Below are 26,133 nucleotides of genomic sequence, written 5' to 3'. Positions count from 1 at the left end.
ATTAAATTTTATTTATTTAGATTAAATTTATCATATATAATATAATTTCCGATAAAAAAGATACAAAAATTTTTGATAAAAGTAAAATAATCTCTGCCAATTCTTAGTTACAATTCCAAGTTAATATTTATGCATACAATAATACTGTAGTCAGAATATTTTTGTTTTTCTCGACATTAATTGTATTCAAAATAATCCTATATGGAAAGAAGGAGAGAGAAGTTGAGGCGAAAAATCTTTCATTTGTTTTCAAATAAATAAATTTTTATTGTTCCTTATAAGACGGATACTTGTATTGATCTAATGAAAGACGATTCTAATTTAATCGTCGACAATGGGCATTCAGGATAGATGTGTAACGATACACAAATTAACTAATATAAATAAATTAATAAATTAAATTAATATAAATAAATTAATATATATCGACACGGAGAGATTCTTGCGCTGCGCTCACTACGTCGTTAACTTACGTGGCACTAACAATTCAACGGGCCGAAACCGCCGTAAGGCCCATGGGACGACGGTGGGGAAAGAGAGGAAATAAAGAAAAATAATTGTATTGTGACACGAAGTTCCATCCATAATAAATAAATGAAAATATTATACAGTTAGGCCGACTTTTCCGCCAGTTCGTGCCTTTATTCTGCAGGGAGAAAGAGAGAGAGAGAGCGAGAGAGAATGCAGTTTTGGAATCCGATAATCTAATAATAATGTGCTACGATGTAATCGCGCGATAATAAGAGCGAGAAAGAGAGTGTGAATGAAAGTGAGAGAGAAAAAGAAAAAAAAGAACGCATGAAAGAGTAAACTAGCCAGTTTAAAGAATAAAGATAAGAAAAGTAACATGATAGGGAAACGGGAAAACGAGGAAACAGTGAGAGAAATTCGAAGCATGGAAACCAATCCGCAAAAAGAACGATCGTGAATAAACCGCATACTGTAAACGCAAGAAATAGCAAAGAGACACTGGATTATTGCATAATATATATTTTCGGAGAACGCTGCGACACCCGTATTCTTTCGATTAAAAAGGAACGTAATAAAAAAAAAGCGAAAGAGTCGGTAAACGGGAAAAGGGAAAGACCGTGCGCATAAACCGCACGTGTTTAGCGACACGTGCGAGCGAGAGAGCAAAAAACAATGAAGAGAGAAATAGAGCGAGGGAGAGAGTGTGAGGTGGAGAGAAAACTATAGCAATTGTTGAACATTCGTTAAATTGTCCTCGTTTCACGATGTAATAAAGGCTATTTTACTTTGATGCCCCGCTGTTGTGTTTCTTGTGTGATCGACGACCCTGGGAGGGAAATTCGGGATGCGCAATTACATACTTTCTATATAATCGATTGAAGTACGAGGTAAAGACGTTGGTAGGACATAAAGTAATAATTGACATTATATATTAACGACATGACGTGAGAATAAAAACAAAAAATATTCAGAGATTACATAACAAAACATTATATTTTTATTCTTATTAATATCACATTTACATCTTCCCTGAGGTTTAACGCTTTGTGACCCGATCCCAAGCACAGCTCGAGTAGTTGTACTTAAAAATAGCAAAAAATTTGCAATTATTCTTTAAGTTAAACAATTACTATAACAATATTTTTTCGCAATAAATTCTTTACAGTTTTTCCAGGGAGAGGGGATCTTACATTATGCTTTTAAAACATTAATATTGCATATTCCGGCTTCATGACTGTTTAAAGTCAGACGAATGTGCGGCGCGTAGTTTGAATAAGTTGGAGATTGTAAAAATTAAAAATTATTATTATTATTATTATTATTATTATTATTATTATTATTATTATTATTAGGAACCGCTGCAACTGACATAAACCTGCTAATCTTATGTTATATCTTATAATTTATAAAAATAACGGGCTCGGATCGCAATGCGTTAATGTTAACAGTAACAATTCACGACTAACATTACATTGCTAGTTTTAGACATTGAATATCGGCTGCGTCGCCCTTGTATCTGTTCAGCTGCCGCAATAAATGCAACTTTGGTTGCTTACAATGCGTCGTATGCAGCTCGTACGACGTGCACATGTTCAGTAAAATCGGCTCTTGCAGACTCTTCAATGGATTTTTATTGATGGCGCTTTCGAATAACGATACAGCCGCTTTCAGCTGACCGGTGTACAACAAACATACCGCCATATTATTGATCAACATTACGTTAGACGGATCCATCGTCGATGCGTACTGAAAGCAGTTGTAGGCCTCTTGAAAAGCATTCTCCGCGACTGCCATTAGACCAGCATCTACTAGTTGTCTGACGCTCGTTGGTTTATCCTCCTTATGAAGATACAAAAGACGAACGAGATATTTTTCCGCCGCTGTAACGTCGCCGAGAAACAAATGTACCCTTCCTATAGCCGACGTGAAGATGCCTATCTGCTCTGTGGTCCAATCAGGCAACTTGCACAGATCCTCCAATATCTCTATCGCGAGAATGTAGTTTCTCATACCGATGGCGCAATTGACGACGGAAACAAGGATTCTAGATTTTCTAGCAGTCCACAGTTTCACGGCGTCTTGCTGATCGGACTCGCTGATCTTCGCATCCTTTGTCCCCTCGCTGCTCGAGGGGGAGAGACCAGCTCGGAAATTGGCTATGATCTGATTGACGGTCGCCAATAGTTTATACAAATTTTCTAACGTTTGTTTCGGTTTGCCATAGTAAGCTGGGATCTCTGCCAGCAATAATCTGAATGCAAACGACGCCATGGAGCCTCGTCTGGTGCCGTACAATTCCGGGTAAAAAGTGAAGTACATATCAGGCTTGTCCAGATTGCCGAATGGCTTCGACTCGTTTTCCAGCACGTCAATCTGCCGTAATTTGGCCAACAGCGACAGTCTTGTGTACCACAGCTGCAGGGAATGGGGCGTGTGCTTGCTGGGCTGATTGATCTTGCCATAGCCCTGAGCGTAGATCGCCAGCAATCTACCAGACAGATTAACCGCCGCTCGATAGCAGCCTACCTGTATCAGATTCCTCAAACCGCGCTCATCTTGCGTCACATCGGACGCCGTGAGCACGTTCCGATGAATGTTCTCGTCCTCGCCCAGAAAGTGGATAGAGGCGTTCTTAATTAAGTCAGGCATGTCACCCTGCACAGCCAGTCCAGGCATAGTGAGGTTCTCTCGGTCCAGGTGACTTGTGCCAGTTGCGGTGGTCGCGATTGATCCTAGAATCTTACGTGTGTGCTCCGACGGTATCCACGCATCTCTGTAAGCGTCGTTCAGCGCGCTGTGCTCGACTCGATCGACTGCAGCATCCAGCAGCGAGCTCGTGGACGTGTGCAAGGTATCCGGGTCATAAGCGCTCGTCCTCGATCCATCGGATAGGGGATCGCAGTTGGAGACTTGACTCACGGAAGTCGACTGTACGTCGAATAAAGGCTTCTGAAATGCGATGATCTCGTCGAAGATCGTGGGCGGTGCGCTGTTCAAATAACGACTGATATCTACATTGGCTTCTGAATCCCCCTCTTTCATCTTGATGGCGTTATTCTCTGCCATCTCTCACTTGTGATTTGATCACCTTATTCCAGAGGTCGGATATGCATTTGCTACCTAGAGACTTCTTCTAAATATAATAGTCTCAGGCTCTGCTACCTAGAGACAATCAACAATTTCAGCAAAACAAGGATTATTGTTATTCTAATAAAAAAATGCGTGGTATTATACTTTCGAGTCGGATAGTTGTCAAACTAGGGGCCTTTCTTCTTTTCTTCTATTTATAGATCCCGTTCTCTCTTCCTCAATATTTCATTTTAGTTTTAGTAGAAATTTTAAAAATATCTATAGCAAATGGTACCTCATAATATCACGATTAAATTATCGAAATTCTAGTCGTGCTATTTTTTTAAATTAACCTTTGGTTGGAGATAAAGTAATGCCTTTAATCGATGTCGTATTATTTATTGACAATTTCCCTTTAATTGAGGTTATCTGCAACAGAGCTTACAGAGCCATTACCTGTGCATCCGTCAACCTCAGCATAGTTAAATTCCATTCACACGTAATGCAGTCAAGGTGACGCTACAAATGTTTTGATTGGTCGCTTTGTAAAATTCTTCGTTCTGATTGGTCAATCAAATGCGTCAATACTCGTAGCATCAAACTGACCGCACCCATATGTACGTTTCTCTTCAGCAAAGCGTGTTTCCTAACTCAACTTCACACAGTTTTTGGTATATTTGAAGCGGTAAATGGCAGGTGAGGTTATGTTAGATTAAGAGCGACATTTGAAATCATTTGAAATCTTCCTGTTTAATGTATTATTCGCGAAGGAGACATAATCCTCGACGAAGTTCGCACAAGCGATTATACCACGAGAAACGTCATCACGCGAAGAAGTTCGAATTGCGTCATCGTCGCATGAAACCGGCGAATCTGAGATTTGAAAGTTAACTCGCGCGCAAAAGCAGAGGTTAACCGGCTTCAACGAGCGCGATTTGGCTTGATCTTTGCATGACGGCAGGTGCGTATTAAAATAGAATTTATTTACTTTAACTTTTGAATTCTAAGAAAAAAAATTGATTTACTTTAATTTAATATTTTTTAACACCCATCCATATTTCAAACTTTAATAACTGATTATTACCTGTCGCTTATCATATAACCTCTTTCCATACATCTGTTCTCATTTTATTAGTTTCTAATATCGTCTTTAACACCTATACTTCTAACAATAAGTTATATTACATCCTAGTAGTAATCTGCTGTAAACCTTACAGTAGATTTTAACATATTCTGTCAATAGGATGTTTATGATCTGCTTCCTCATTTTGCTCAAGTCTTCCAAAAGATTCTACAAGCAAATTCTTGCAAGAAACTTATACATATCTACCGAGAGAATCTTATGTCAGATTCTTAACAGACTGTTTACAGACTGCATTTATATATAGTTCTGCAGCAAGTATCTGCAAACAGTTTATTTGCATATGCAGTGCACAAATCTTAGAGAAGACTGACAACAAGGTCGTATTAAGAATCTTTTGCACACTTTATTCAATTCTGCTACAATTAACTGCACTTGGAATCTACTCTGCAAAAAAATGCTACTAGGATATTTTTTATACTGTTATAATATTGCCAAAGTTGTTTATATTGTTATATTATCAAAATTTCTTATCTCTTTTCTCTTCTTTGATTCTTCTTTTCCTCTCTTTCTTTCTACAATTTTCTTAGTACATTACTCTTTACTATGTCTACAGGTGTTTGGCCATATTACTCTTTGCAAGAGGACAGGTGCCGAAACAAAGGAAGAAAAAAAAGGATAGTTGTCATAAGTGGAAGAAGAGAAGAGAGACAAGATTACAATGATCGAGATAGATAAGAAGGGCTGCAGGGAGCTGCTGATGCAGCGGATGATATTGGCTGTTGTCACGAGCGTAATGTTGCAATTATCTCTTGTTTGTTGTCTTGTCCTATTCACGAATCTGAGTACTGATTATTCGCGTTGGTTTGAGGATACATGGACCACAGTAATGTCACCAAGGATGTGGGCTTATTTCATCGTCCTTGCTATGGTGACATTCCTGCAGGGTTTTCTCTGCAGCAAGAATTATTTACATCCTCCTCCGTACTACAAAAGCAGATTCATTAAGCTGTGTAAGACCCTCGGGATCCAAAACTTATTTTTACGAGCATTATACATTGTTATCGGTGGTATCTTAGTCTGGTTGCACTTGTCACTGAGGAAAGGAAGATACAGCTCCTCGAATGCACACTGCAGCATACATGGAACATGTCTGATGGAGGAATATTATTTCCTGTTGTTCAGTGGTTTTTGGAGCGGATTGTATCTCTCAATCAAGACTGGCAATTCTACAGGAAAATATTTCCGATTTCCCATTATAGCACAATCCAAATTTTTTCAACTGAGGCAAAGAATTTACACCATATTACCGACGTTGATGATTTCCTCTATGTGGTCGACTCTGTATTACATGACTATTTATTATTTCATGGGGTCATATTGCCGCGAAGCGTTTCCTATGATTTCCATGCAAATAGGGGTCAAACCTTTGGACACTGTGTCTGGATTATTAAATCTATCACTGATATTGCAACTGTGGCTCCTTCAGTTTATATTTGCATTGATTATCAGCAACACTTACACATTATTTGAAATATATTTGACTGAATGGGCTCCGTTTAAATTTGGTTTGAGCGGTGCATACACTCCTGAGAGCTCAGAAATGACTCTTATTGATGTACTATCAATGGACAAAATACCGATAATGCAGCATTTGGGATACTTAGACCTGATCACTTTGGCCCAAAAAGAGAAAAATAGAAGAAGTACATTATTTACGCTTAGTCAACCAGGTGGTCACCCTTACAATTGGAACTGTGTGGTACAAAAGTGTACAAGTCTTCTCAAGAAATTCTCATCGGATCTCACTACGATATCTATAAAATCTCAAGAACAACCATTCTGTTATAGCACATTGACAGCAAGAGTCCCACCAGTTCAACAAAGCAAATATGTTTATCACATGCGGAAATTAGTACCAGACGTAACACCAGTGTCAATAGCAGAAATAGATGCTAAGGAGGAAGCTGTTTACAGCGGTTCATTTATTCAACACTTTATTAAGCAGAAGAAAAATGCTTTTGTAGCATATTTATTTTCTAAGCCACTTATCAATTATATCTTTGGCGAGCAAGATGACAATAAAATTCGTCACGCTTTATATAATGGTCAACTGGTGATTTGGGCAGCCGAAGCTATTTCATCTTTAACCGTCTTTTCGTTGAGCGAAGATTCTTATGGTATTGTACAAAAAGATGTGACAACCATCATCAATACTTTATTGTCAGTGAAGCAAGCTCTGGATAAACTGCCGAAGTCACCTGTGTTAGCGAGAAAAATGCGAGTAGATGAGAAGTTGATTCTTGGGTCTTTGCGAAGTGCGATCAAGCGTAGTCTGTATAGAATTGTTACTAACTTTGAATTATATATCGATGACTTGTCTCTTGAGGTTTCAACAATAGAACAATTGCAAGGCTTTCTTAATTACAAAGAATAGTGAAATGGAAGCGAGTGGGACTATATCAGTTCCTTTAAGTTATCTAGGTTTAAAAAATTCCTCTATAACTCTTGCTAAATTGTCAATACAGATTATACAAATTTAAAATTTGTATAATATATGTATATGTATGTATATAACTATATTAGTAATGATGCAGTGGGGCCATACAGTTCTCAACGTCACCTAGATTTTTGTGGTTCCTCTGTAACTATATAACTATATTAATAATTTAAACATTTTAATATCATATGTTAATACATATATTCTTAACTATCTCATGTATGTGTATACATATTACATTTATATTATTTATATAATATAAATGCAATAGTAGAAATATATTAAATATGATATACTTAACGTATTTTTGATATTAATTTATAAAATATTAGGGTATAAATGATAAATAAATATTCTTTATAAAAAAATATGAAAACTTTTCTATCATAACTTTTTGAATGAACAGATATGTATAAATCTTGAAGAGCATAATCTTGAAAATAAATAAAATACTTCAATTTATTTATTCTGTGGTGATTTGTCAATTATTTACATGATATACAAAATATTTACATAATATAAAAATAATGCTTTTTTATTTACATTTTTTTTAAATGTTGTACAACACTTAAGTTATAAAATAATTTCTCTCGTAGCGTAGACCAATTTCTCATTTGCGCTTCCTGAATTTTTTTCAGGTAATCTCGTAACATATCATTTTCCAAGATTATTGGACCATGCCACTTTAAGAACACCGCCAAATACGCTTGTGACAATTCAAAATCTGTCTGTTGTTCCATCATGTAATGAAGCATCTTCATAAACTGTAGTACTGCTAATTCAGCAGAATTCTCATCCAAAGATAATGACTGAATTTCGAAATCGATATTGTTGGGACTCATCGCCTTCAGTTTTTCTATCACGTCCGAAAAATTGTTGGTAATTGATTGAAGACTCTTGTTGAACGAAGTAACATTTTGTAAAGTAGGATGGACACGAGTACTTTTGACGTTTTCGTTAGTTTTTGGGACATCAGGGAGATCAAAACGTAATTCCAATGATGGAATCGTAGGCAAAAAGAACGGCGCCGTCTCTGGAAATTTAGGCGGTTGCTTCGGCTTGTTTCTCTTTTTAATGATATCGATGTCGAGTATATTCTGCCATCGAGATTGAGCCACGGCAGACATAGTTATAAGATCACTGTCAAGTTGATCGGGAGACACGTAATCTGGCTCTTCAATAAGGACATCGTCCTCATCAGTTTTCTCAACTTCTTTGGAATATCCAGGAAGTTCTACTTCAGGTATTATATCGTCTTTGCTAATAGCTTTCAACGAAACGTGCGAATAGAGCATACGATTCGACCATAAAAAGATACCTAAGTGACGTACATGTGCGGTCGCAAGAAATTCTGCCGTTGGAGAGAAACTTAAAGATATACAAGCTTCAGGAACCTATAAGTGCACAAAATTTATTATTAACATATGTTTTAATATATTCTTTTCTAATTCAAATAATAATCTAAACAATATTTAGTGAAATGAATAAAAGATGAGAAATAATAAGTAGTAGTAACTAGTTTAAAGAATCCATTTACTACTTATCTATTTATTTATATGTTTAATCCTGAAATTAAATTTACCTGAAAGATATCTATTAAGTGTGACGATGGTATATCCCAAGTGCGGATTGTGCAATCCATAGATGCTGTGATTAGCCATCTAGAATCAGGATTGAAACAAGCATCTGTTACTCGTCCTTCGTGCCCTTGAAAATGACGAACTATCTTCCTTGTATCTACATCCATTAGCATAACATCAAAATTTTGCAAGGCTATAGCCACAAGGGAACTCTCATTATGACATCGTATCCATTCGATCGAGTCTTCCATTATTAATATCGTTTTTGCCATATTTATATCTGAGAAATAAATATCACATTAAAATATCGTTGTATTGAGAAGGAAAAAATATGTCTTACGCAAATACCTTTTTTAGGTTTAAAATCCCAAAACTTGATTTTTGCATCTTTGCCAGCTGTGATGAGAGTTTGATTCAAATCGTCAACCATGACACCCTTAACGGGACCCTCGTGAGCGCCACTCTCGTCCCCATAGGATGCTCTATGGATCCCTGACTGAATGTTAAATCTCTCAACATGGCCCGTACTATAACCGATTACAACAAAATTTCCACATCTTGTTAAACACAAGGTGGTTGCAGTAACAAAATTAGAATTGCTTTTAAATCTCTCGGGAAGCAACTTCAGGTCGCCCATTTTTTGAAGGTGAGACGACCATGTAGTGACCATGCCTAAACCAGAATGAGTAGCTGCTATGTTGCACCATTCCTTTTCCCGCGTTATCTCGGATGCAAGTTCAGTTATCGGCGGCATTAACATCGGATCGTCAACTGAGTGACCCTTTTTCTTAGAGGCTTTCCTGTTAAACGAGGCTCTACCCAGACTTTTGTTCATTATCTCCGTGACAGTAGAAAATAGCCGAAGTGAGGAATCACCACCAGTAGTCAACAGATAATTGCCATCATTTCCATAAAATCGAACAATTGTTGGAGGATCAGAGTGTCCTTCTCTAATCCTTAAGAGTCTGCCGGCGCCATCAGCCACATCAAATATCCATAGTTTAAGAGAGTTGTCTGGCGAAGACGAAACCAATAATGGCTCGTTTGGTATATATTTTAGACCTGTGACAGAAGAGTTGTGTGCCTTGCATAGCTGGCTTTCCACTGTTCGTTGCTCCAAATTCCACAATACGATCTGACCAGACATACTGCCCGTCGCCATGATGGGGGAACCGTCAGTACGAAAGCTGATGGATATCACCGGGCCCCAGTCTTGCACAAGCTCAAAAATAGTCTCGTCATATTTGAGATTATGCAGAATAATGCGACCATTGAATAAACCTATAGCAGCCACGTCTATCGCGGGTGCTTGCTCCAACGCCATCACACTATTCTGCCAACCCTTGAACGTGTGTACCATCTTGGGCAGTTTGATGTTCCACAGTTGTAGCTGGCCCTGTTCGCTGCCCAGCAGAATCTTGTTCATATACGTGTTGGGATGCATCAACGCAGTTATCCTGAAGATGGTGTTACTAAAGTTCAACTCCAGCAAGAGACTTTCCTCCTTAATGCTCCATACCTTCAAGGTGCTGTTTACGTCAACAGAGAGCAAGTGCGCGCCGAATGGCAACAATATGTGAACCGTACAATCGTGACCCTCGTAAGTGTGCTTCAACTCTGTTCCTCTGCGCCACGCGAAAATTTTATTCGCACTGGCCGTGTACACGTGAAACGTGTCTGTAACCAGGCAGGTGATATCGTCGGGATGCGTACCCGAAACACTCATCAGAGTAAAATGTTTACATCCATAAGTGTGGAACTCCTTGCCTACGCACGTGACGATGAGATGTTCTTTTCTTCTGAGGATATACCTCGTAACGAGAGGTACGCTATTGCTGACATATCCAAGCGCTCGATTTCGCGCGAATATTTTACTTTGCACCATCGTATATCACGAGAAAAAACCAAGGTAGATTCAAAAGAGGTTATAGCGCATAAACATCCAGCGTGGTCTGGCCTAGCTGACGTCTCTTTCTTTGGTTAAGTTTTCGCGCGCGCACAGTGCCGCACAGTGTACAATTGGAGTTACGTTCCGAAATACACTGATTCATTGCCAGCACTGAAAATATATAGGCCTGTTCTTTTTATCTGAACTGGCTCACAAATTTATCTTAAAAAGAACATACCATCGAAGTCGAGTCGAGTCGAGTCAGCAAATTGAACACGCTGTTAGGTATTTTTGTCCCAAAGTCCCATCATGTTTGACATTCAATTGATAAATAGTTCTTTAAAAACGTATACACATATGTAAATTTAACTACAATAATGTTGTGTCATACCACGTATGATAGATAAAATAGATAGAAGAAAGAACACTTTAAAATTAGAATCAGACTAAGAAGAAAACTCAAGTGATCGCCTACAGTTATGTGGGTATTATTCAACAAAAAATTAATGAATTAATCGTGACTTGAAATATTGGAAAAGTACATTCTAGAAAAGAAGGAATTTAATATATTTTTTCCTGACATGGCAAATACCGGCCTTTTGGTTTTAACAAATCCCGCAAAGATGAAGGGAATGTTGTGCTTCATCCAAAAGCATGTTCTAAAGACACTATACATTCAATATCTTCCAGGGAAGAATATTTTTGATAGGTCTGCGACCTTGCAGCGGACAGGCCCTGAATATTCTAAGAAGATTACTGATATTTATTTAAATACTTCTACAATTGCTTCTCGTCTGGATATTCGTATTTTGCTCACCAACTTAAAATGTCCTGACAGATCTGTTATAAATACCAAGAAACCTGTGGAAGTAGTGATCTTTGATCACAAATGCAGTAAAGAAGAGGCGGACGTTTTCATACGAGATCGTTTAGCAAACAAGTCGATAAACTACAGCTTTGTCAACTACATGTATGCTTCAGGTTTAACTAAGATTCCAGAATATGACGCTCAGAATTTGAAAACTTACAAGAATGTAGTACTGGGTGGCACATTTGATCGGCTACACAATGGTCACAAGATCTTGTTAAGTGAGGCTGCTTTGCGTTGTACAGAAAGACTCACTGTTGGTGTAACAGATACCAACATGATTACTGGTAACAAATTTTTGTAACTTACTCAATTTAAGTTGACTTATTGTATACTATGTTATAATGCTTTTAATTTATGGAAATATTAAGAATTATAAGATGATTTAATATTATTATATGGTACACTTAGAAATAAAATATTTTCAGGCAAAATATTGTGGGAGCTTATACAACCATGTTGCCAAAGAATAAGTGAAGTAGTAGACTTTTTAGAAGATGTAGATTCATCAATAACACATAATGTTGTTCCTATCAATGATATGTATGGACCTACTAAGGATGATCCAACATTTGAAATGATAGTTGTGAGTGAAGAAACAAAACGTGGAGGTGATAAAGTCAATGAATTACGTATGCAAAAAAATTTAAACAAATTGGACATTTATACAGTAAAACTAGCAATTGATGAAGATCATAGGGAGTACGAAGAAGCCAAAATTAGCTCTAGTAATTATAGAATGCGATTACTTGGCACAAGGATTAAACCTCCTGTAGGTTTCCTACTGAATATTTATAATATATTTTATATAAAATAATTGTCATAAAATTTTTTATGCATAATATATATATATTGTTAAGTAATAACAATATATTTCTCTAATCCATTTCTTTTCTCTTTTTCTCTCTTATTAGAGATATGAGTCCGGGAAACCTTATATCATTGGTTTAACGGGTGGTATCGCAAGTGGAAAATCTTCAGTTGCTAAAAAAATGCAACAACTCGGTGCTGGTCATGTGGATTGTGATAAGTTGGCTCATAGTATATATGTACCTGAGACCGAGCCCTTTGATTCCATAGTCAAAATGTTTGGTTCTTCTATTCTTAATGCAGATGGATTTATAAACAGAAAGATGCTTGGTGATATAGTGTTTAATGATAAAGTATTTAGCGTCTCATTTTATAATATCTATTGTGTAATAGATAATTTTATAGAGAAATATATTTTACATAGGAACAATTGGAAAAATTGAATAAACTTGTTTGGCCTTGCCTTCTGAATGAAGTTAGAAAAGAAACGCTAAAACTTTTTAAATACAAGGGTCGTAATATTGTTGTACTGGAAGCTGCAGTTTTGATTCAAGCTAAATGGCAGGATGAATGTAATGATATTTGGACTTGTATCATTCCACAAGATGAGGTCAATCTTCGTTTACAGATAAATCATACTTTGCTCATATTTATATATAGAGTGATAAGTTTATTTATTTTATCATTTTATATTTATATACGTGTAAAGTATTAATTGTTTACAATCTAAACTTTTATAAACGCATTACATATTACATATTTTTACAGGCTATAAGACGAGTAATGGAGAGAAATAAATTGACTGAGGAAGAAGCGAAACAACGAATTGAAATGCAACCAAGTAACACAGAGCAAATTAAAGAGGCCAATGTTGTTATAAGTACTTTGGGCAGTACTGAAGAAACATATCTACAAGTTGAAAGAGCATGGAGAGAACTAATAACAAACTTAAACAGAAAAGGTTATAAATAACATTTAGTCACTCTATAATATACCGTTTGTAATCAGTATAGTGATACATTGATGAAGAAAATGTTGATAATTAAGAATATGTATTTTTGGCTATATAAATAATTGTACAGAGATAAATATTCAGGATAAAGAGTTCTATTTTTTATTATATATATTATGTATATAATTGTTATAAAAAGTGAATATGTTATTTAGCAAATAATATATTGTCACTTAAAATCAGTTTTTCTTCTTTGCCTTCGTGCAATTTTATTATTAGAGCACTTAGAAACAATCGAAAATCAGCTTTTAATTTGTCACCATCGTCATCCACGTTACACTTGACATGAGAGACATTCGAGAAAGTAGATGCTTTCAAGACATACAATAATTTAAAAAGTAATTAATATGTAAATCTTGAAACTATTAGATCATTTATGAAATAAGGTAGGGTATATTATTCTCAGTATTTTTTGTATAACAAAAGACATAATATTATAATACTGAAGTGTTATTCAGTAGTCTGTTATTATTCGTGACACGGTACCAGACTGTTGGTAGTTCACTAACACCATTACGAATTCCATTTTTATTCAAAGCTGATATGTTCATACTACCTTAATTTCCTAAATGACCTAATATTTAAAAACTAGAGAAAAATCGTTAATTTCATAATCAATGTTTCGTTGGAATTGGATATCCTATGGCTATTATATTAAAACTTATATTAATACTTACAAATAGTTTTCAATGTGCTTGATGTGGTATTATCAGGATCATAGAAGAATATTACACAACTATTTGGTCCTAATTTAGCTCCGCTAACAAAATAATCGTAATATTCTTTCAATTTTTTTGAAGAATCCTGCGTTTTTGCGCTGTATACAAGTATCACACCATGCACATCTTTACGCATAGCTGGCCAGCAATTTTTGTATCTGTTGAAAACGTTTTTACAAAATCTCGTCTTTTTCTTATTTAAAATTCAATTTTGTGAAGGTATGTTGTTTACTTATAATTTCCAGAACAGTCCCACAATTCGAGATCTTTTGAGATACGTTCATTATTAATTTCAATATCTTTAATTTCAAATTCTAATATTCGAACACCTTGAGTTGGATGATAATCATATGAAATTTCCGTAGCATCTGCCAGAAAATTCGCTATTGTAGTCTTTCCACTCTAAATAAACATAATGCGTGTGTAGATATTTCAGTTCATTTTGGCGTAATCTGATAATAAAACGTCTTACATTCTATTTTAAATATTTATATAAATATTTAATTGATAATCTTACCTCAGTCGGTCCTATCATTACCAATTTTAATGTATGCATTGTTTAACAGTAGTGATTGCAAGTATGTACATTAACATTCCATTGCACTTGACAACTGTACACAGCAATAGAATACATTGTTTGGCAATTGTTGCTATAACAACTAGTCCTAATACATATAGGTATTCTTTAAAGACTGTGATAACGTTTAAGAATAGACTCCCTCATTTTGAGACAAAAATCCTAATACCGAAACATCGATATTATGATAATTTTTAAATGAGAAAGGTTTAAAATTGGCAAATCAAACTGTCCGAAGTTTGCGCCCTCAGATAGGGCACATTGCATAATAAAGATGTATGCCAAATCAGAGAGGAACTCTGGCCAAATCAATATAAAAAATAATAGATTTAAAAACACCTTCATTACTATAGGTTCGTTCCATTTAACACTTGCAATGCTCTTGGAATCATTTCATCATTGGTGTCCATCAAATATTAAATAAAAACAAATAATGCTCGCGAATGTTGCGCGCTTTATGTGATATATGTCATACCTGAGTACGTGCATTTTCGATAATTTAATTTGGTAATTTTATAATTTTTTATTTAAAAATTATTGTAGTCTCAACATTTTGACATACATATCAAAATTTCCATCTCAAAATGATCTCAGGAGTTTATCATTAAATATTGTTACAATCTTTACGGGACATCCCGTATTATGTGCAATATCATTGAGAAAATAATCACAAATATATTATATGATTCTAATTAAAGTTATATATGTGTGTGTGTGTGTGTGTGTGTATAACATTCATCAAATATATTTACAAAATAATTTAAAATTTATATAAATAAAAAAAGATATATACACTGATTAATATATAAACAGTTTACTTGTTTTAATATAACTTATAACTTAATATTATGAATTTGTTTTAATATAAAATAGATTTCAAAATATGTTAACAGTTTGTAATATATTATTAAAGTATAAGCAGTTTCTCAATCTGCATTATATTGTATATTTTACTATAACAGTTTGCAAATAATGTTCACTTGAATATAACGAAACATTTTAAAGTATCATAAAACATAAATGAATATATGCCGTTTGTAAAGTTAATATTTTATTGTGAATACATTAATGTTTAATACATTCATTACAATACTGTTTTAACAGTATATTAACACTACGTAATAAAACAATGGGTTATGTAACCATTGTTATTATTGCAATAATTGAAATGTGATTATAATAAAAATTATAATTTGCTTATTGTGAAGAACACTTTGCTAATACGATGTAAATTACTTATGGTAAAATTTTTCTTTCAAATTCTAAATGTGTGTGAAATTATTACTAGATTTCTATACCAAAAAATATAAGCTACAATGCATTCTAATCGGTGTTTCATTAATCATTTCATTGACAAGCTATTATATTTGTATTAATCATGAAAAAAAAGGTAAAAAAATTGATTTAATGTGTCCAACTTCTTGTAATATTATTCTTTCTGTAATTATTCCAAACGTCATTAAAAATATCAAATTATATATTTAATTATATAATGCAAATTCAATTATATATGTATATATAATTAAATTTTTAATATGTATACACAATAAAAATTAAGGATTTAGTTATATAATTTTTTTCTAGTCTATGTTGGATACATTGATTTTTGAAAAATATATAGACTAAAAAATATACAAGACAAAATAATGTTACAAGAAATCAGGTGTTATTGAATTATTTGAATCATGTGATTCATAATTTGTATATTTGTATTTTGACATGACAACGATCATATAATAATTTCATCATTACGCATACATTTATCATGTACGAAGATGAAATACAAAATAAAACGCAAAAACATTCAAGATTGTCAATATGGATAAATGACAGAATTAGCTCATAGGTGGAATTGTCATCAAATCATTAAAAATAATTACTGATACTTTGTGACTAAAAGTAAAAAAAAAAAAAAACTAATCTGAGTGTAACATCATCTTTGAAGAGTTTGTATTAGGTAATGTTCACTTTAACCAATTGCCGTTAATTCTTTAGAAGTATCCTCTGGATAGGCTAAGTTATATAATGCCAGTAATGCTGATTTAGCTGCTGCTTTCTTGGCATCTTTTTTGTTTTTAGCTGGAAAATCAAAATTATTATTTATATATGAACAATTGCAAAAATATTTCACAATAATTCTTAGAATATACCTGTTCCTGAATATTCAACTCCACCAATTTCAACGGCCAGAGTAAACATTGTATTTGGTGGGTTACCAACACGGCTCAGCTCTGTATATGTTAGTCCAGGTCTCATTTGGTTCAGTAACATAACTGGATGTATACTCGTAGGATTGGGTGGGAGTTCCTTTTGAGCAGGAGTTTTTGCAGCAGTAAGAGTTGAGTCTTTTTTGACTCCTTTTGCATTTGGTAAACCAGGTCGTGGGACTGGAACTGATGTTCCCTGATTATGCCATTCAAGGAAAAGCTTATAAAGTGCAAAACTGGCCAATGAACTCCATGGAATTTCATCTTCAGTAGCAGTGTCCATAGCAGTACTGCTATCGTCATTACTATCTTCTTTTATTCCATCCATAGGTATATTAGTAGTTTGTCCATCTGATTCAGCATCTAGACGTGCTTTCATAGATGCTGCTGTCATTTTTTCAAGTAATAAAGCCTTTAATGCATTTTCTGCAGCATTTTGACGAGCAAGTGGTTTAGATAATCCTTGTCCAACATAAGTTTTACCATCAAGCTATAAATAAATGTTAATAAAGCATTTTGAAAATAAAGTTTAACATGGCATATTACATATTTAGTAATATATATTGTAAGAATCACAATAAAATTTTAATTAAAGTAACAAAATACTTACTTCAGCATGAACGAGATAAAGCGAATTTGGCATAGGTCCTTGTGATTCAGGGAATGTAAATTGAACTCCAGCTTTCATCTCGTTTAATACCATGATTGCGTTTTTGGGTTGTAAAGTTTTTCTTAGACGTTGATTCATACGAAGACGTTTCAATTTCTTATTTACTTTAACTATAAAAATAGTTAAGTTAGTAATATACATATAATATACTATAAATAATTAGAATTTATTTTATATTATCAGTGGAGAAATTCACATTGATTACAGGAGAGTCTATGCTCAAGGCTAACAATAGAATCAAGAACAATACTCCCGAATCTTCAAATTTGCGCAGTGAAGTGTCATCACAAAAAGATTTAATCTTAAATTATGATATAAATAACGAATATTACTGTAACTTTAATTATTTTAATTGCAAATTTTTTGATCTTACTTTCAGGTAAGCTTGAATATCTTTTTAACATCATATGACTATATGATTAAAAATCTATGTACAATAATGTCAAAAAAATTATCAAATCTATAACTACTTTATTAATTACTTACATTAGAATATTATAATAGACTTATCTTCGTTATATGTTTTTATTTAAAACGTTCAAAATATTTAAATTATAATCTTAAAAAATTACAGAAATGTAAAAACTAATACATTTCTATAGTCTATAATTTGGAAGTACTTACATCCAGGTATCTTTCTTCGCCATCTTGGTTGGGCATCTTGCATATCAACATCCATGTCATTCTTTATATTATCATCCGACATATCAGCATTATTATTAGTAGAGTTTGGAGGCATTGGAGGAGGTTGAGAAGTCATAGATTGCGCAACAGTTGCAGCCGGCTGTGCAATTGGTGTACTTTGCTTCAAGATCGGCTTCAATCGTTGCGGCATTGGCTGTTGCTGCTGCTGTGGTGCCTGCTGTTGCATAGCTTGTTGATTTATTTGCTGCTGCGGCGATTGTTGCTGTTGTTGTTGCTGTAGTAATTTTTGCTGCTGCTGCTGCTGCAGTTGTAACTTTTGTTGTTGTCCTTGCTGCTGTTGTTGTTGCTGCTGCTGTAACTTTTGCTGTTGTCCTTGTTGTTGTAACTGCTGTTGTTTTAGTTGTTGTGTAGGTGGTATAGGTGGTAAAGGCCGGGCTGACGCAGTTGCTGACATTTGCGCTGGTTGTTGTTGCTGTTGCTGCTGTGATTTGAATCCTTGTGAGTTTTGTACGTTGTCTTGTTTATAATTGCTTTGTTGAAGCTGCGATGCTTGATAGTTTCCTTGTGTATTATACTGTAAAACATAGGGTGGGTCGCCGCTACACAAGGAACCTCTACGGTTGTGCTACCCCACCAAGGTCTAGTATCGTGTTACAATAATTAAATGCTACCCCCATAGCTCATACCAACCATGTTACCTTTACTGTGGCCAACGTCTCTTTACTCATGACTTAGCTAAGTTCGTGAAATTAAAAATTTGCTATTAATAAATGGCATGTTTTACTGTGTTTCTTACACAGACATTTGTAAAAAAACAATAAATTAAAAATTATTTTTTATTGACAAATTAAAATACATAAAAAATAAAGAGATTAGAAAAATATTAAATTTATGGTATAAAATCATATTGTAGGATTTTGATGTAAATATTGTAAATTAAAAGATCCAAATAATTTCTTATTAAATTTAAATAAGACGTTTGAGAATCGAGGATTTAAGGTAACAAGTAGAATGCTTATAATAACGTAGCATTTCTATGAGAAATTTGCTTAGGCACGAGTTCAGCACGAACTACCAAGAAAACGGCCTACGGTAGGGTATGCTATGTGGGTAACCGACGACCTAGTCTTTGGTCGAATGCACCTCCTCGGTATTGTTGTATAGCTACTAGTACCTGCGTTGCAGGGAAGGGGACAGTAGAGACCACTAATTAGTACATGCAAGTGAAAATCTTGTCAACAGCATATGGAATTTGTATTTACATGCATGTTTGTAAAAACAGGCATGTCATTATATTGTTTAATTTCACATACAATTAATATTTATAATCAATACTGGCAAATGCTTATTATTTATGTAACACACTAAACTTATTTGTCTTTAACTACCGTCGTGGACTTTTTGTTAAATTTTGAAACAAAAAATTTACATTTTAGCGTGATTAATAATACAATCTCCAACACTGATATTATCTAAGTAATTAAAACTGTGGAAGCTATTGATTGCCATAATAGTATAAAAGGATTATAGAAGGAGCAAAACACTACAGATATCAGTATGTGTGAAACATGACGGTAATCAAAGGTTAAAGTAATAAACTATTTAGCACAGTATATTTAATTTTCATTTTTTTAAAAAGTTAAAATTTGTATCAAATATAAATTAATTGTTATGTTATATAAATTAATTTTTATTTTGAAATAGATATGGATAATTTTTAGTAGTATAAGAATTGTACCTTTTTGAAGTATTTACATACATTATAACAATAACAAATAGTACTGCAACAAAAATAATTAAAAAAATAATTTTATAACAATATCTCTTAACATATGACAGAATGACAAATCATAAATATTTTTTAAATGGTTTTTAAACTTAAATTTAATAAATTTTATTAATTTTTGTTCTCCACATTTATCCATATAGAATTATAATACAAGGAATATTCTTTATTTTTATAGAATAAGAAATAGAGCAATATATATTAGCTATCATCAATTCTATATAAATAAATAAAATGTTTTTAATAATTTATGAAGAATTACTCGTGTAATCCTACAATTAATTTTTATAAAAGTTTTGTATTTTATAAGCATTATTAAATCAATTTTTATTCTTAAAGAAAATGCACGATTAAAGAATTTATATAAAAAATTGTGTAATTTAATTCTTAAGTACAAATCAATAAATTTTGTGAGAAGAATATTATTAACTATATTTTAATATTTAAATATCCATTTTTTTACATAAGAAAAATGTGAAGATTGTTTATCAATTTGCTCAAGTTTTAGAATAACATATATATAATTCATATATTTGTGTTATAATGTACTATATATGTGTAGTATTATATACAACAGTACTGGTAAAATGAGAAAAATTTAAAAATCTATTGAAATTTCATAAAAAATATAAATTAAAGACCTAAAATTTTTATATTTCCTGCATTAGTAAATATATATCTATACCTATAGATTGATTACACATATAAGGCTCTTATACTTTTCTGTCCATGTCTTTTTCAGAATTCTTAAACTTAAGCTTTTGTATCCTATACAACTAGAAATGATTTTATAATATGGCTGTGTTCCAAAATTCACTATAAGTACTAAAAATCTATAGTTTGTTACATATACTATAGCTTTTCAGTACTGGCAGTAAATTTCGAAACACAGCCTATGTAGTAATGTCTATCCATTTAACCCTTTTTTCTAAATAGCAACAATTGCACTGTTAAAAATGTCATAAAACTCAATCTACTTTTAAGTTATACAAGTATATTAAATTTAATCTGTAACTGAAAAGTATATTGTGAATAAAATTTAATGTACTTTTAACAAAATTAAATGTTTTTAATATACCTGCTTGAAATTTGCTTTCGTTACATTACATTAAATTAAACGTACTTTTTTTAACAGTGTATGCTTATATAGTAAAATAATTTCAAGTCAGATTTATTAAATCTGGCTTGCATTAATAAACTATTTTATTTATTTTTATCTATACAATATAAATATCGTACATGAAAATATAGTCAAAAATTATCTAAATATATTTAGATCAATAAAAAGAAGAGACTTACAGGCATTGAGTAAGATCCTTGAGATCCTTGGCTTCCCTGGGATTGAGGATTGTTCGGATTCCGTCCTACAAGGTCGAATTACTTATTAACACCTTACAAGGCTCAACACGCCAAATCGTAAGAATATTCTTTCGGTTTTTTCAATAAAAACCAAAAGAGAGAAGAGGGGGGGGGGGAGAGTTTCGTGTCCAAATATTTCATTACAATGGAACGCGCTCGTAAATGGTACGGCTCAGCATATTTTGGCAAATCGTATCGTTATGATAAGTAAATAGCGATGTCGCGCCATGTTCTCAACAAGCGCTCCGCTAACGCGAAAACTCGACGAAGGACCGCCATTTCCCATTAACCGGCGTACGCGGTATTGATTTTTTCTCCCTTGCGAGAAATCGCTCTCGTCTTGTCGCGTTGTCGCCGATGCGACGAGACACGAGACGATATCACGGAATTATACAGTGCAAAATTCCTATTAATATGATAAAAGTCATACCGTTGCCGTAGTTTTGCTGGCTTTGTCTGCTTCGCGTGTACATATTGAAGCAAGGAACGCAACGTCCACGATCGACCTCGACTTAAAGCTTCAATTCAGTTGACGACGATAAACAAAATCAGTTGTAAAAGGAACGAGGTCTTGAACCAGTACGTTTAGCTTATTCAGTCAGCCGCTTGACACTATTTTTCTTACGTATATGAAATTCAATATCACTTCATACGCACCACACTCGCCACCGAGCGTATGCTATAATGCAGGAGAGGGAAATGACGCCGGTCTTTCGGACCATCGGAAGTCGGAAGTGACAAGTCCGCCATATCGCTTTCTCATCCGCCATATTGATTCGTCATCGCGCGGCATATACGATGGCGAGTTTTTCAAACTTAAATTAATTCACACTTGTTGCGAAATTATAATTTACAATTTAAATCGCGCAAAATGTGAAATTGTTACTTTATGAAGTTACGTGATAAAATATTACAAGTGCGTTCGACTCATCGCTCGTAACGCTGGAATTATTTCATCCTTGTGGTTTGTCAAATAATAAACAAGGATAAATAATGCTCGCAATCGTTGCGAGTATTAAATGAAGTGCGCCTTACAAGAATAGAGAAAATAAAAACAGCGTTTAATTAAGAAATAGACGTATAATTTTTTATTTGATGTTAAATTTTAATCGTTCAAAAATTTTTTGTTTCACAAATATAGAAACATGAAAATATTGTTTATGTTCACAGATCTATTATAATTTAGTATTTTATGTTTCACATTAAATAAAAGCAAAAAAATACGCTTAAGTTTTTTATTACACTTTTCTACAAATTTATTAAAAAAAATTAAGATAAAAAGCTTTACTTAAAAAACGTATTAGGTATACATTTATTTATACGCTGAATAACTATTTTTGCATTTTTGTCAAGAAAAATAAAGAATAAATTCAAAAGAAATAAAATAAATAATATTAACATTAAATATTCTGTGCAATATTGATTCTGAGGCCTTAATATGTTATTTTTCCAATCTCTTTAATTAAAATTCTGCATGTCGTATTTCTTATTTTCATTATTATTTTTATCTTATATTTAAAGATATTGACAATATCCAGATTTAATTAAGTAACAGAAAGGGCATGTGTATGTTCACAATTACATTGAATATTGTACAAAATTCATATATTGATTTCAATTAAGTAAAGAGTACACTTTTCAGAGTAATCCTTCCATTTCTTGCATAAATTGCATATATGCATCATCCTTAGTTTTAGGTTGTGTTGTCCTAAGCGGCTGCGTTTCCGGTGGCCTTTCCGTAATCCTGGAAATATTGCTGGATTTTTTCTTATCGTCCCTCTTTACACGTAAAGATGTTGGTAAAAATCTAGTAACGTCAGCAGCCAAATTCCTAATTTGTGGTTTTGCTTCAATAGTGGTGGTACTTTTTCCATCTTTGTCTTTTCGATTAATTAACTGCGGTGCAGCGGAAAGAACATTGGGTGTTTTGGGTTGTGCAGCAGTTCCCGATTGTGTTTGTATCTGAGGATTTGCTATATTCGACATATTCGACATCTGCATTTGCGGCGGTGGCATTCTAGGTATACTTGGAGGTCCGGGTCTCAGTATTCTCGGCATTCCAGGTGGTGGACCTGTAAAACAATTACATTTATATTTTTTACATTATCTCTTTTATATATGTATAACTACATTACTAGTATTCATAGTCTACTATTCATATTCAATCTTTTCAGGATCGTTAAATAGTATTTTGAGTCACTGTATTTCATTAGCTGTACAGAGTCTTAAGACTGCTCATAACCAGACTTAAAACGATCTTAAACTTGAGGTCGGACTATGAATACCGCCCGACTATAAAAAAATTAAATTTCTAAGTTTTTTTGGTAAAAATTACAAACTTCAAGATAAAAGAGTTTAAGTAAAAAAAAAAAAACAATAATCTTAATATATTACCAGGTGGTAAACGGAGTCCAATACGAGGTGGCGGCGGCGGCGGCATTCTGAGATGCAACGGTGGTGGAGGTGGCCTATAAAGCAGAGGTGGAGGTGGCATACCCATTGGTGGCATTGTCCCATGTTGCTGTGTGTGCTGAGCATGGGGATGAGACGTGTGCTGTCCATGTCCAGCGAGATGTTCCGATGCCCCAGGTGGTTCTATCTCCTCGTCATCTCCTTTGTTATTAGATTTATTATTGCCAGATTTAGCATTAGATTCGTTTTCCGTCTCGAGCAGCGACAATCGCGCGTTTAGATCTTGAGCACGCTCGGTCTCTCTTCTCTTATGGACAACTTCCATTTCTCGCATAAATTGATCAATATCTTGTCCCGCCATTGCCAACATTTTTTGCTGCAACGTAGTCGGTTTGACTTTTGCCATATCTCTATCCTTTTCTTTCTCCTTTTCCGCGTCTTTCTCCTTGTTTTCCGACTCTTGTTTGTTGTCCTCTTTATCATCGGCGAATCGAATCGTTCTTGATTTTGCTGGTGGTTCCTTTACCTGCTGATTTCATAAATATTAAAATATTTTTCTCTTATCGCGAAAACAATTGCTGATTTACGTACATTTTCAGTATCTTCATCATCGCTTGACAGTTCTGGAGGTGGAAAAGGTGGTACACCAGGCGGCTCTTTATTGGGTGCCAATGTAGGCACAACTGGAGTAGTTGCATATGCACTGGTCTTCTTTAAGATACTTGGTGGTACAGGAATATTTATTATAGTATGGTGTTGTGATATGTAATGAGGATGAGGTGGATACATATGTGCAGGTGGCTGTGGCATGTCCGGTAATGGAATCTGTGATGTTAAGGAACCTGTAGAGAGATTTATATTACTAAATTGTGCTAAATGAAAATTATAAGATGCATTATGAAATTATATTATAAAAAATAAACTTATGTTGATCGTATAATTTTGTAAAAATTTTCAATCATAATATCTAATTATTAGAGAGAGAGAGAGAGAGAGAGAGAGAGAGAGAGAGAGAGAGAGAGAGAGAGAGAGGGAGAGCAACTTCTAGACATTCAATATTACTGCACAATATTTGAATATTGTACAGCATTATTGATTGTCTGGAGGCTATATTGAGTTTGTTTTTGTCTAAAAAAATATTATTGTACAATATTATTGAGCATTGAAGTTTTACCTGGATACATCCTGGATATATCATTGGCAGCTGATGGCAATGGAATTTCGTCAACTTGTACTTGCTGTGCATGTCGCACAGCTTCAAAATAAGAAACAAGATCTATTCTTCTACGCTCATACTGTATCAATTGTTCCTTCAGTTCTGCCCATTTTTCTTGATCATCTTTCGCCTAAAAAAAAAGCGATAGTACATTAATTATACTGTAAAACCCCATTTCCCATCTCTTCACAAGCTTACCAATACTTTATTGAAGAAAAAATTTACTATTGTACTATTTACATACTTACATACATTTTTAAGACTCGGTCTAAAGTCTCCTTAAGTTTTTTTCGTTTGTCTTTCAGTACTTTTTCATTCAAGGGAGGTGGCTGCATTACATTATATTCTAAAAATAAAAGGAATATGTAAAAATATTTTTTATATGTGCTATGTCCTAAAAATTAAAAGTGCAATCTCTGCAATCTCTAACCCATCTGATCAATCTTCTCCATTTCTTCAATAATCTGTGCTGGATCTTTGCCTTTCAAAACTGCTGCTCTTACTAATTGTCGTTGCTTTTTATTTTTTTTCAATTCCTTCTTACGCGCTTCCTTTCCTACGATTAAAAAAAAAGACAATTATATTATGCTTTATACACACATACAGACAAATAATAATACATATATCCTTTTAATTGAAAACTATTTCTTTAAAAAGATTCTTAAAGAGGCTCTTAGGTTAGATTCTCAGTTACTTACTTGCTTGATCAGTGGGATTCATATATTTCCCACTCTTCGTGGTGTTGATCGAACGGCGTCCCATTTTTCACAGAATTTTCTACTTTGACAATCAAAATAACACCGCGGCTTAATTAGTGTTCACAAAATCTTAACTTTATTTATCGTCGATTCGAAGGCAGCAGCACTCCAAAGTACTGCCTTAATTAGAAAACTAACAGACACTTCATCGAGAGCAACTGGCTGTGGAAAAACTAGCTTTTATTTCAATTTATAATAAAATATTTGATTTTATAATAATAAAATCAGTGTTAGACGTTCTTGTTAGCTTGAGAGAACGTCCAAAAACGTCGCTCTAAATTCACATTACTACGATAGGGGGTTATTTGGGATTATTTTCCTACGTTCACAAAATGATCACAGCAAAGCCCGAAATACTGAACAATCGATGGTCTGTTCTTTCCACCACCTAACCTAGCAAGTCATTTCTTATCTTTTTTTCTTGGCAATGGACAGTAAAAGAGAAAAGATGTATCGCATGCTTGAAGTACGGAAGCTGAAAAGAACGGACCACGAGTAGTAATCG

The 26,133-nt window shown here is 33.8% G+C and overlaps 7 protein-coding genes across 11 annotated transcripts; 2 read left to right on the top strand and 5 right to left on the bottom strand.

Annotated features, from left to right (window-relative positions):
* Positions 1 to 839: 839 nt before the first annotated feature.
* LOC105208097 (trafficking protein particle complex subunit 12) lies at positions 840 to 4,013 on the bottom strand. 2 transcript variants are annotated; one of them, XM_039448990.1, is made up of 3 exons: positions 3,894 to 4,013; positions 3,706 to 3,819; positions 840 to 3,633 (listed from the first exon to the last, which is right to left on the bottom strand). In XM_039448990.1, exon 3 carries the CDS (start codon positions 3,535 to 3,537, stop codon positions 1,939 to 1,941), a length of 1,599 nt encoding a protein of 532 aa, XP_039304924.1. In that variant the 5' UTR covers positions 3,538 to 3,633; positions 3,706 to 3,819; positions 3,894 to 4,013; the 3' UTR covers positions 840 to 1,938. The 2 variants fall into 2 exon arrangements, with proteins under 2 accessions (XP_039304924.1, XP_011176159.1); XM_011177857.3 differs by having other exon boundaries at positions 3,706 to 4,011.
* A 200-nt stretch (positions 4,014 to 4,213) lies between these two features.
* On the top strand, positions 4,214 to 7,201 carry LOC105208096 (nucleoporin NDC1). Its single transcript, XM_011177856.3, has 2 exons — positions 4,214 to 4,501; positions 5,238 to 7,201. The coding sequence occupies exon 2, from the start codon at positions 5,343 to 5,345 to the stop codon at positions 7,056 to 7,058; it is 1,716 nt and encodes a 571-aa protein (XP_011176158.1). The 5' UTR covers positions 4,214 to 4,501; positions 5,238 to 5,342; the 3' UTR covers positions 7,059 to 7,201.
* A 354-nt stretch (positions 7,202 to 7,555) lies between these two features.
* Positions 7,556 to 10,586, bottom strand: LOC105208095 (WD repeat-containing protein 36). The gene is made up of 3 exons (XM_011177855.3): positions 9,050 to 10,586; positions 8,704 to 8,981; positions 7,556 to 8,515 (listed from the first exon to the last, which is right to left on the bottom strand). The coding sequence occupies exons 1-3, from the start codon at positions 10,584 to 10,586 to the stop codon at positions 7,661 to 7,663; spliced, it is 2,670 nt and encodes an 889-aa protein (XP_011176157.1). The 3' UTR covers positions 7,556 to 7,660.
* Positions 10,587 to 10,834: 248 nt separating this feature from the next.
* On the top strand, positions 10,835 to 13,458 carry LOC105208094 (bifunctional coenzyme A synthase). Its single transcript, XM_011177854.3, has 5 exons — positions 10,835 to 11,744; positions 11,886 to 12,229; positions 12,372 to 12,620; positions 12,692 to 12,877; positions 13,036 to 13,458. The coding sequence occupies exons 1-5, from the start codon at positions 11,171 to 11,173 to the stop codon at positions 13,237 to 13,239; spliced, it is 1,557 nt and encodes a 518-aa protein (XP_011176156.1). The 5' UTR covers positions 10,835 to 11,170; the 3' UTR covers positions 13,240 to 13,458.
* On the bottom strand, positions 13,303 to 15,327 carry LOC105208093 (intraflagellar transport protein 22 homolog). Its single transcript, XM_011177853.3, has 4 exons — positions 14,516 to 15,327; positions 14,231 to 14,400; positions 13,957 to 14,156; positions 13,303 to 13,590 (listed from the first exon to the last, which is right to left on the bottom strand). The coding sequence occupies exons 1-4, from the start codon at positions 14,552 to 14,554 to the stop codon at positions 13,427 to 13,429; spliced, it is 573 nt and encodes a 190-aa protein (XP_011176155.1). The 5' UTR covers positions 14,555 to 15,327; the 3' UTR covers positions 13,303 to 13,426.
* Positions 15,328 to 15,604: 277 nt separating this feature from the next.
* Positions 15,605 to 21,970, bottom strand: LOC105208091 (interleukin enhancer-binding factor 3). Of its 3 annotated transcripts, none has more exons than XM_039448941.1 (6): positions 21,673 to 21,970; positions 21,183 to 21,247; positions 18,077 to 19,271; positions 17,393 to 17,562; positions 16,726 to 17,272; positions 15,605 to 16,654 (listed from the first exon to the last, which is right to left on the bottom strand). In XM_039448941.1, the coding sequence occupies exons 3-6, from the start codon at positions 18,549 to 18,551 to the stop codon at positions 16,545 to 16,547; spliced, it is 1,302 nt and encodes a 433-aa protein (XP_039304875.1). In that variant the 5' UTR covers positions 18,552 to 19,271; positions 21,183 to 21,247; positions 21,673 to 21,970; the 3' UTR covers positions 15,605 to 16,544. The 3 variants fall into 3 exon arrangements, with proteins under 3 accessions (XP_039304875.1, XP_011176154.1, XP_011176153.1); XM_011177852.3 differs by having other exon boundaries at positions 18,077 to 18,578; positions 21,673 to 21,963; XM_011177851.3 differs by having other exon boundaries at positions 18,077 to 18,671; positions 21,673 to 21,961.
* A 711-nt stretch (positions 21,971 to 22,681) lies between these two features.
* Positions 22,682 to 25,951, bottom strand: LOC105208088 (WW domain-binding protein 11). Of its 2 annotated transcripts, none has more exons than XM_011177846.3 (7): positions 25,569 to 25,951; positions 25,301 to 25,426; positions 25,119 to 25,216; positions 24,829 to 25,000; positions 24,246 to 24,496; positions 23,637 to 24,183; positions 22,682 to 23,314 (listed from the first exon to the last, which is right to left on the bottom strand). In XM_011177846.3, exons 1-7 carry the CDS (start codon positions 25,630 to 25,632, stop codon positions 22,881 to 22,883), a joined length of 1,692 nt encoding a protein of 563 aa, XP_011176148.1. In that variant the 5' UTR covers positions 25,633 to 25,951; the 3' UTR covers positions 22,682 to 22,880. The 2 variants fall into 2 exon arrangements, with proteins under 2 accessions (XP_011176148.1, XP_011176149.1); XM_011177847.3 differs by having other exon boundaries at positions 23,637 to 24,180.
* Positions 25,952 to 26,133: the final 182 nt, after the last annotated feature.

The sequence above is a fragment of the Solenopsis invicta genome, chromosome 1, assembly GCF_016802725.1.
Source record: "Solenopsis invicta isolate M01_SB chromosome 1, UNIL_Sinv_3.0, whole genome shotgun sequence".
Taxonomy (NCBI): Eukaryota; Metazoa; Arthropoda; class Insecta; order Hymenoptera; family Formicidae; genus Solenopsis; species Solenopsis invicta.
This window is presented reverse-complemented; position numbering and strand designations above follow the sequence as displayed.